The following is an 11,799-nucleotide window of genomic DNA, read 5'->3' as shown; positions in this document are numbered from 1 at the left end:
CCTCATTATTACTGTGAAGCCCCGGGTATCTATCACCTAAACCCAACCTACTAATAACGAAATGAAATCTGGTGCGCAACGTTCCAAAGGGATCCCTATAATTCCCTTCAGAGAGAGAGCTACAGTGAATGAATTTACAAGTTTCTGTTGTGATCGGGAAACCATTGTGGAGACAATAGCGTTTGTGTGTGAACCAAGGCCCAGAATAAGAGATAACCTCTTCATAAAAACAGACATTGTAACTCCTTGAGATCTCTGCTTGTGGCAGCACTCTAGCACCAGACCAGACCAGACTAACATACCGCATTAAATTGTTTTACTTCCTTCCGTGGACTACACTATCATGTAACAATATATATACTTGGTTAGATATCTATCACTCAAATGTTTAATAAAGCTTTGTCATCATTTAAATTAAATTAATACTTTATCATATTCTTAAGCTAAAATAACAAATATAGTAATGATCTGAACGGATATAAAACAATGCAATCGCCCACCCTGATCTTTAAAACTAATCAAATCACTTCCTCAGTTGGGTTGGTAGTATTGTTCTGTTTCAACGGAGCACGGGAGGTGTGGTGACAGACCGAATACTTCCTCGGTGTCAAACCGGGAATAAACAAAGCCGTGATGAGGAAATTAATGGTAGGCTTTGTACTTAAAATCTCCTGGATGCTCTATTTCAGTATCCAGGATGACTCAATTTATAAATATAATTTTATTTTGTTAAACTAAAAACTCTTCCAGTTTTGTTTGTTTCGGGCTAGATGGTCATTAAACGACGAAATGGGCTGTTGAATGAAAATGAAACCGCCGAGTGAGTGGATGGGTGGCAGGAAATGCAAAGAATTTACGGTGAGACGATTGTAACTGGCAATGCACTATAAAACAATCACTGCACAATAAAATGCAACGCAGCTCTCTTTTTCATTTCAGTTCTTGGACTGAAATCAAACTATGCTTCTCTCTAATCAGTTTAAACAATCCACCTGAGTATGCCCGTGCTACAGACGTATGAGTGGATCTTTCAGAACGATTACTTTTACTATTACACTGAAATTTAAATGATCGAATAAGAAAAGAAATGGAAAATTAGGAATTCGACTTTGTTTTACCTGTTTATATAATTCTCTTACGGTTGTTAAGTTAATAACTTAATAGAACAGAAAGATGTTGGCCAGGGTTTATAGAAGAAGCGTTTTATATGAGGAAATATTTATAAATCTATAATGTTAACATAATGTAGTTCTACTTTTACTAGCGATGCTCCTGTAAGGTATACCTGTACTGAATCGCGTAACTACAAAATAACTCATATTTACTTTTTTTTTCTATTTTGGAAAGCAATAATTAAGAGCAAGCTCGTACGTAACGACTTTTAAGGCTGTAGATAGAAAGACCATCATTTTTAACAAGAAAAAAGATTTTTCAGTAAAGCTTTTCTGTATAGTATGAATACGCCTTGGTTCCTCTTAAGTATGAGGTCGTCTCTCAAGTGAAAGGTACGGAATCTTTGTTTTGGAAATGTTAACTCTCGTGACCTCTTGTCCTTCCCAAGTCAGCGAAATACCTTTCAGAAGAGCAATCCTAAATCAATCAAATGAAGTGGCGTCAGAACCACTAGGTCATCAATAATTACCCTTTTAATGTCACCCGTTTCTAAAACTGCCACATCTCCAAAGACGTTTCCTTTGAACAAAATAAATAACCATTTTCCAACTTTCATGGCTGACTATGCAACTTACTTCAGGCAATGTTCTAGGATTGATAACGCATTACTGAAACATCCATTCCTGTTGAATACTCCCCAGACCTTCTTCAGCACCGTATTTGTAAAAGGGGGATGACGCAAAGATCTGATGACTTCTATATATTTTTTCCCTTACAGATAATAATTACCGTAATTGCTTTTAAATCAGATGGAGTTTCAGTGAACAATTACCATAAGCCTCTAGTCACACGCGATCATTTCTAACGAGAGCAATGATACCGTGCTAATTTGTAATTTGTTGTATGAAACTCAACAAAAACGGGCTTAGATTTATTTTTCCTACACCCACGCGCATTCTAACTAACTGGCTGTGATAAGAGCAGGAAAATACATTCATCAATTTTATATGACATAGCAAAAATATATTTTCATCACTGACTTCTGGATTCCAGCCCAAGGACTCAAACATAAAACCAACATCATCAATTAAAGGTTACGCATGAATGTAATCTGTTGAAAGTACAGACTACATACCTACACTATTTCATGTTCGGTATTGTCCCAATTTTTTCAGTATGTTTTTTGCTCTCTCTCTCTCTCTCTTCTCTCTCTCTCTCTCTCTCTCTCTCTCTCTCTTAGTCTAGCGGAAAATGTTAAGAATATCAAGTAAAAAAACCAAAAAAAAACTAAGTTCAGAATAAAGTTCTCAAGATGACTGGAAATTTTTTATTTTTTATTTTTAGACAAAAAGCACTTCAGAATTTGGAAGATTTAAAAATTTACCCCCGTTTGCAATTTGTCACCATTTGCAATGATCGTTGACTAGAAGAAGCGTTATTTACTAGCTTTACAGTATTCATACATTATTTTCGTAGCTGAATTGAATCGAAAAAGTAAATCAATGCAACCAGTGCAAAAATAGGTACATTTTATGCCATTAACGAAAACACGCAGAAATGTTCATAAACCAAAAATGCTTGTAATTGCTACTGAAAAATGTTCACAATGTGGGTTTAAAAAACCGTTCATGTAATATCCATGATGTTTCACTAATATAGTAAGAGTGAATCACTTGTCACTCAGAAAAACACTATTCTAGTTAACGGGGTTTTAGACGCATTTTTATAAACGCTCTAATAAACAATTTTTATTATAAAAACCAAGATTTTCGTCTCGAAAATATGTTAAATGGTTTGATCAATAAGCCAATACACTCTTCACTTCTCGCTTGGGTTAAACGTAAATACTACTATTGTGTACGTATTTAGTCAATTGCAGCTTCTAAATAAAACTAATCTTGTTACTGTACGTAATTGCAATAACAACAATGCACGCTTAAATCCACGAAGTCTCCACAATTTTTGGATACGCTTATCCCTACAAAGCCTTGAGATCCAAATGCAAGAACACTAAGAAATTCTGATGTTCCTAACAGGATGCAAACCCGTATCTGGAGCATCAGAACAAGGTTACCTTACCGACGTGATCGAGGTCAGGTCGGCAACGTGACCTTATTCTGATGCTCCGGATGCGAGTTTGAATCCTCCTACAGACATAAGAGTTTCTCCGTGTTCTAGCGTTTCGATCTCAAGGCTTCGTACTGACAAGGAATTTTGGTTATTACAATTACATACGTGTCTGATAAAAAGTGACCAGCAGACTCAAATTATGTTACTGTAAGGTTTACTCCACACCATTTTTTGTTTTGTTTTCTCGAGACAAATGAAGTTACAGCTTACTGGTGACCGCGTGGTATAAGAGAGCAAGAGCCCGCAGCTAGATAAAGTAGCGTACCCACACCCACTGTACATCCTAGAACTTTGTTGTTATGCAACAAAACCAAATTGGTAGATATTCAAAACACACACATAAGGCATAAAAAACTTGCATTCACGCACAGGTACTTACTCGATGCATAATTCCTTATTCTGTCACGAATCTGCCATCTGGAAAACAAAAGAAGACTGGATGAATTTGTTGAACTTTCTTTTCAAAGCTGTCTGGTATTCAAAACATAAATAACGATTTTCTTTAGTCCTATACAATCGCCCAAACACGTGCAAACACACACACAAACACACGCGCCCAAACAGACATGCAAACCTAACGAGTAAATATAACTGTGGCCACCAAAACCTTTTCTTGAATGCAAACCACTTCCGCTCGAGTGGTCAAGGGAGAGTCGTCTTTTCGAAAGAATCAGGCCGCTGTGTAAATTGGAACTCGTCCGTCCGTCCGCTTGTCCCTCCAACCGATTGAATAGCTATGAATGGGTTCTTTCAGAGTCACTGGTTTGGATGACAGCTACTGCTAAAATCCTCTTCGTTTTACGCACATTAATCACGTGTGAGTTTCCAGCCCCTCTGCTCGCTCTCTGGACGGGTCGGGCTTGGGGACCCTCCGCCCGATAACCAGATACGTGCTCCTCCCTTCAGCTCTCTTTTTCGAATATGACATACATACATACATACATACATGCATTCATGCAAGTATTTTCCATATCTGACACAATTATTCAAAAATTCTTCACATATTTATACACTTACAAATGACTTTCTTCATATAAATGGTGCCCGATAATCATATTACAACACCGATTCACTCCCTCTTAGAATATATTCGATGAAATTGACACTAAAAAAATACTTCCTGCTCCTCCTGAAATCATAATCAAGAGTTCTCATGGAATGATATTAACGCAGCAGTCTCAAAAGAATAAAATCGAAGCCTACCTACGCTTCTATGCCTTACCGAAAAGAATCTTGAATCTCGAAAAGAAAAGACTGGGTTTTAAAGCCTCCTTACAAGCATGGAAAAGCGCTCGACCATGAAACTGATAGACGTCTGATTGGTAATTTGCAAACTTCAAACTGCGACGGCGAAGCCGATCTTTTCAAATCCATCGAACGGCTCGTCAATCCCCATTCACTGACGATATCGCTGATAAGATGAAAATCAGGAAACAAATATAAAAGACGGATTGGTTCAATCGTTCCAGTTCTCTTTCATTCCATCAATACGGCCGCGTCATTTGAGGAGTGGTTCGGGGGGGGAGGTTGTTAACAACCGACAAAAAGGTGCCAGGGCAACAAGCGCTACTTAATGACGTTATGGGTAATGATGGGGACGGGAAGGCGAGGGTGGAGTCTCTCGCAAGAGGTGGAAATGATGTTTGCTATTTCCAGCAAGTCTGTGGGAGGCACTTACGCTGATTACTAATAAGAACGCACCCGCAAATATAGCACTTCTTCACATGTTGGCCATTAGGATACTATAAACGGTAAATGGTTTTCACTGAAACATAACAGTCTATTTGGAGATCCAACTCGAACATAAATCATTCTAAACCGGCGATGAATGTTCCGAACAAAATATGTTACATACAACACACGGCGGAAATCATTTTACCTTTTCACGATAAACAACAACAACAACAACATCAACAACGGAACTCCATTGGAATCTTCTCATTGACGAGTGGACACAAAAACATAATGCTCCTCAGGCTGCAAGAAAACAATTTTTTTTCTTACTTTAAACTTTTCCGTTTGAAAAGTATCTTATCTCATGCTGAACATCTTTTCATCTGCAAGCATTCTAAACAAAGAAACTGAGGAAAATAGAACCAGTCTATGATAGGAACCTCAGGTGCAAAACCAGGTATATCTCAGTCGTCGATCTTTTACGAGAAGAAAATGAAATGAAACCGCTCCCCCCGAAAGAATTTTTGAAATCTCTTCAGATATATGAATCTAAAACGTAACGTCACTGTACAGGTGCACTGATTGTACGAAGACTTTAACTGTACCACAGTGGAAATATTTAGTTTAATACTAAATATTAAATGGCCATCGTGGAACGTACGTAACTTAAAGAGTGCATTACCAAACGGAATAACTGAACAACCAAATGGGTGCAGTTAGAGAGAGCTCAACTTCTAGGTCTGGTAATTTAATTCGTTTGATTACCCGTTGCTGGCGAGAAGCTTTATTACTTTGCCTCGCTGACTGACTGGCAAACGTTGCTGGCGATTGCTTACCCCATTACTGCACAGGCTCTGTGTCGCTTCATTTCATCAATCGTGAGGTCAGAGGAATAGCTACAGAGACCATGCTAACTGCCTGGTATTTACCAGTTGCGGTCACCCGTTAACGAAGTGACCAAACTCAATGCTGTTTCAATTCCATGATCGGAAGACCAACGATGTAACGAGAATGGCAAATAATTAGTATCTATAGGCAGTGGTCACCTATCCAATCACTAGCCAAACTCAGTCCAGCATCTGTTCCCTGATCGGTGTAACAACAGTGCTACAAAATCTTACATTGTACTGCTGTAAATAATCATTCATTAATAATACAAACCACTTCCAAACCAGGTTATTGTGCCATTCTACGTAAATTGATCAGTCACCGAGCCGCTTAAAATATCATTTCCAGAATCAAGAGGCGTATTAATGACAAGAGTTCCTTTAGGGAAACAAGATTGCTCTGCTATAAACTGTAGCGTGAGGCCGTCGCCGTTTCAGTCAATTTAAAATATCTCTTTTAAAACGGCAAAAAGCCCGAACACAAGTTTAGAAGATTCTCCAATTCTGCTTCATGACCTCATGATTTCATGATTTCATGGACGCGTTCAACAATAAAACATTGAATCAAAATATAAAATTCGAGTTGTAATAAATTGTTACGACTTTCAGGGTGATCCAAAGACCTTTGTCGGGCCTCGCCTTTCATTGTATTTTGTGATTAAAAATATTTGAGAAAATGGGTTTATGAGTCAATATGTGATTTAAGGCCTCAGGACAAAGAAGCTTGAAATTTAGTATCTACCAAAGGGGACTACTCATCACTTGTAAATAAAATTTGAAGACAGCGAAAAGATTCACGCCCAAAATCAAAGCCCTTAAAGCTGGACAAAAATGAATGATTAGTATTCACAAGACAACATCTCTACCTTTCTAGACCATACAGGTGTCATTAACTGATCCCATTCACACATTCTATCAACAATAAAACACATCCATTAGAGATAATAAGCGCAAAACGACATCGACCATTCTTAAGCAGTGTTCTCCAGTCTCATAGTTTTTAATACAGAACTAAATGCTTACGTTCTCTTCCTCATTAACGGTCAGCAAAACCAACAACTGACAAACACTGTAACATTATGTAGTCATAAGAAATACAGAACAATATATCAAACTATCTCAGAATAACCTTTAACCAATACTTAATTTGTTCACTTCACCTTTAGCAAAGTTGATCTTCCATAATAAGCCGTCAGCGTAGAATATGTATAAGATTTTATATTAAAAAAAAAAAGACATTACACATATAATAAAATTTTAAACGGAAACTTTGGTGAGGAATGGTGAGAAAAAAAGAAAAGAAAAATAATACCAAGTTTGTTAGCAAAGGTCTTTAAAAACACAAAATCTTTACCTTTATAATATATATATATATATATATATATATATATATATATATATATATATATATATATATATATATATAGAGAGAGAGAGAGAGAGAGAGAGAGAGAGAGAGAGAGCAGTCCCCTCAGCTGTAATAGATACTTTATAGAGCATACCAAACCAGATGCATAAATTTTATGCAACAAATTTCTGTGTACATGCAAAACTATCCGGGGACCGTAAGCGCTAAAACTTAAGTGATGAATACACAGCTAATAAAGAGCATTTTGCATTATCATTCAGCATTAAACGATATGTTTTTTCCTCTATCTCTCCAAAAAAAAAAAAAGATAAATTCAGACGAAAAAATCTAATCCGGATGAGAACGACGACCTATGAAAAAGAACCGTGAAAATTACATTTTTTTTTTTTAACCAGCGTTAAGCTGAAAACAAAGGAAATCAAGTATTATGTATCTTTCCACTTTTATGATGAAACATTGCATTAACCGAACCTGAAAGAGATTACAAATTTTTATACGCTAAAAGTTATCTTCCGCGATGATTGACGATGGTAAATGTTGGAGAAACAATGATTTGGCACAATGGGCAGTGCATTGTTTAAGTACAAGGCTATTGGCATTCTGAGTAACCCCAGAAAGACAATCAGGGTCATTATCTCGAAGCTGGAGAAGACCGAGCAGACGAAGACCAAGACGAAGACGACGACGGGATGACATCAGTTACAGACAACACTGACTGCTGGGGTTCATTAATGTTGGAAATTGTTTCTCGTACCTTGGGGAATGACATTTTGATAGGGAGTCGTTGCTTTTTCTTTAGTACATCGAATAGAAGATGGGAAAGTGTCCCTGTTGTTTTTCACCATGTGATCGTTCAGACATTATTTACTTTGTACTGTTTGTCAGTCGGCAAGCTTCACACAACTTTTCAAAGTTCTACTTTCCTGGTTCATCTGTCTTCTTTAGATTCAAATGTTTGTTTGTATGGTGTTTTTTCTTTGCATGGAACCAGTGGTTATTCAGCAAGGGGACCAACGGCTTTACCTGATTCCCGAACCACGTCGAGAGTGAACTTCTATCACCATAAATACACATCTCTCATCCCTCGGTGGAATGCCCGAGAATCGAACTCCCGGCCACCGAGGTGGCAGGCCAACACCATACCGACCACGCCACGAGGCGCTTTTTAGGTCTATATGTCTCTGTCGATAACTTGACGAAGCCCTTCCACCTTTACGAAGTTCTTCTTTAAGATCTTCTACATATATCCCTTATCATACTAATGAATACCTAACCACCAAACTTGCCTTATTATCATTATCAAGGCGATCCTATTTTCCACTCTGCTGATTCCTGGAAACCTTTGAAACCGCCTCATTATTTCCATACAGTACTAAATGCATCTCAAATCATCCCTAAGGCTACGATGAAGGAAAATTATGTGGAATAAATAAATATATATATATATATATATATATATATATATATATATATATATATATATATATATATATACTTTACTGAGGCCACAAGAAAAATAATAAAATAAAGAAGTATCAGGCGCATCCGTATTATTTTAACACATTTTCAAGGTACCTCGTTAAAAGCAATTAAATGGACTTACAAAGTAAATAAAAGAACTGGAAAAATTACAAAAAAATCATCTAAAACCATGGAAACGAGTAAAAAGCATTAAAGTAGGAAGAGAAACAGATCAACAGATGATTTACAAGAAACATTTATGAACCTCTTTAACAACAAAGACTTTTCAGTTACTTACTAAACATAAGCCAGGGTATGTAACTTGTTCCTTCTCAATTTCTTGAAATAATGACACTAGTACCATTTATCACAGAACAATCAGTTGGACTACAAACTAAAATATAACTGTCTGCAGATCAATTATGTTGACATAAACAACCATTTCTCTAAGAGCCTAATGTATTTAGAAGTGTCTCTATCATAATCATCTTTATTTTACAAATGGCAAAGGCAGGTTTTCTTTTTCTCTTTTTAAAAATCCGTTCTACTATTTTTAAATCTTTTGCTGCGTTTTTAAATTAATGATATAAAGAGTGTAATTATATGGAAATTTTCGATAATAAAACGTGATAAATACAAAATTGAAAACATGCTATCCTACAATATCGAAAATCCTACTTGCAACACTAACAAATACTACTTCTTCATTTTTAGATTTGTAAAAAACAAAACAGAAAAACACACAGACAACACCAACCTTGCATTTAGGAAATGAAAAAGAACATACAGGGAGACTTTAACGTTTAAGGAGCAGTTCTACAAACATCACAAATCTTGCTCAACTTATCGTGTTCGTTCGGGAAAACTCGATTTGTTTAGGAATTAGCTACGAACTACTGAGCGTATTGTACCACTCAAAAAATATGCCAAAAACCAGAGGTTGTTAATAAAATTTTTAACGATATTGCATAAAAAAAAAATTCCAATGAAAATACGAATTCCTTCGTTATAAATGAAGGTCACAAGCATTGTAGGTTTAGTAAATTAGTTTTTTTTATTTTTATTTTTTTTACAATATAACATTACCCCACATGAAAGTCAGGCTCAGAAAATGATGAAATCATACTAGTCGTGTTGATGTCTTCTTTGGCAGCAGCACCGCTGGAACTGTTACTGCATATCGTCGTCAAAACAAATTGTTCATTACAAAAATGCTTTATAAAAGTATTATGAATCATATAGGAGGTTTATAAAAGTTGTAAGTTTATAAACATGTTTTGTCTCAGAGGTTTATACAAACAGAAACCAGAAGATCCATGAGCAAGAACTATGTATGAGTAGCAACACAAATATATATATATATATATATATATATATATATATATCTATATATATATATATATATATATTATACATACACACACATATATATATATATATATATATATATATATATAAATATTAATTATTAAATTAATAATATATATTTAATTTTTAAAAGTATATGTATAATATACATATATATATAAATATATATATATGTATATATATATATATATATATATATATATATATATATATATATATATATATTATATATATATATATAATATATTAACGGAAATACAAATGAATAAATAAAGACATATACATGAACTGACAATTTTCACAGTCATAACTACAATCATGGTAACAGCAGCATCGAAAAATATAGTTTATTGAATTGGATTCATTTATATCTAAATTAGTAAAACTCATCGAAAAAGGCGGATATGATAAAAGTTGGTTTAAGACGATAACCAATTTACATATCTGACGTTAAAACTGGATGCTATGACAATACAGGAAGAACTGCTTTATCTCGTTCTATGCACTGGTGCTCTGCTTAAAAAGTTAATATAAGATACTGAATACAACAAAAATGAATCAACACAAACAAAATTGTCACTCCTTGCTCATATTTCACGCTCACTTCGTCATCACAGGCAGAGGCCAGATCATTTCTGTGGATAAGATATGGCGTCAACAACATGCCTTCATACGCTCGCCCGTGACTGAATGACTGATAGGCTGGTTTTGTGCTTAAACCTGGCGTTGCAGATACAGCGTTCATGCTGTTATGAAACAAAAATACATCAGAATTGGAATGACCTATAGGATCTCTCTCTCTCGCTCTCTCTCTCTCTCTCTCTCTGACCTTACGTTTCACTTACAAACAACGTTGACGGACGCAGCGTTTGTTCATGTGCATGGCAAACACAAGTAATTGGATACTAATTGGTCGGAATAATTACTCGCTCGATGAATGAGCATCCATGCAAGAAGGCCAGCGATGAAGCAAGTGGGGTAAAGAGGAAAATAATGACGAAAGGGTTTTTCGCCTGACTGGCCAATCAATGTCACCGAATCGGTGGTTCAAAGTTCATCAAAAGAATGTGTTTTAATCATAACTGATGAAGAGTGAAGATTCGACAATAATTCTGACATGACTTTCGTCATTATTTGAGACAGCACAAAAACAACACAAGCTAGATTTCCATTGCATACATTCAGACGAGGATAAATTACCATTCGACACTAACGAGACGCAGTGGGATATCGCAGCACCGTATGAGGTAACAGCAGCTTTAGGAAGTTACAGGTTGTACTGAATATTTTGTTTCTGAATACTAATAATAGATAACAAAGGTGATTCTAATAATAATAAGGTTTTGAGGAGAAAGCGATAAATGAAATACAACGAGAAGAGACGGTAAATTACCATGAACTTCAAAACCAACTGTTTTAAGCTCTGAAGACCAGAGAATTCTAACTCAAATATAAAGAAAATAATAATCTACGGGAAATGTTTACTAAAGCAAAATTTATCTACCAATTAGATTTTCTCAGCTTTTAAATAGACAGTGAATTTTGACTAATGAAACCTACGACACTGAAAAACTTGTCAAGGCAAACAATATATTTAGAAAATAATCCAGTAAATATCCACTATCTTTGATCAAAATCAGAAGAACCAAATGTTTAGTTATAAATTGACCAATCTAACACGAGATACAGCACACGAGAGGAAAGCCGGGAGAAGTCTACGACAGGGAGAACAAAGCCAAGTGCAGATATGTCGGGGTCGAGGTAACAAGAACAGAAGAGAGGAATGATAACTAAACT

At 35.7% G+C, this 11,799-nt stretch overlaps 1 protein-coding gene across 2 annotated transcripts in view; it reads right to left on the bottom strand.

Moving 5' to 3' along the window:
• Positions 1-3,660, bottom strand: part of LOC135198157 (galactose-3-O-sulfotransferase 4-like) — a 203,785-nt gene extending 200,125 nt beyond the window's left edge. For both annotated transcript variants that reach the window (XM_064225654.1, XM_064225658.1), the window contains exon 1: positions 3,623-3,660. In XM_064225654.1, the coding sequence (XP_064081724.1) occupies positions 3,623-3,631 (9 nt within the window). In that variant the 5' untranslated portion in view covers positions 3,632-3,660. The remainder of the gene's footprint in view (positions 1-3,622) is intronic.
• Between the last annotated feature and the right edge of the window lie 8,139 nt (positions 3,661-11,799).

The sequence above is a fragment of the Macrobrachium nipponense genome, chromosome 21 (assembly GCF_015104395.2).
Source record: "Macrobrachium nipponense isolate FS-2020 chromosome 21, ASM1510439v2, whole genome shotgun sequence".
Classification (NCBI taxonomy): domain Eukaryota; kingdom Metazoa; phylum Arthropoda; class Malacostraca; order Decapoda; family Palaemonidae; genus Macrobrachium; species Macrobrachium nipponense.
Note: the sequence above shows the minus strand (reverse complement) of the source record. Positions and strands in the feature narration are given on the sequence as shown.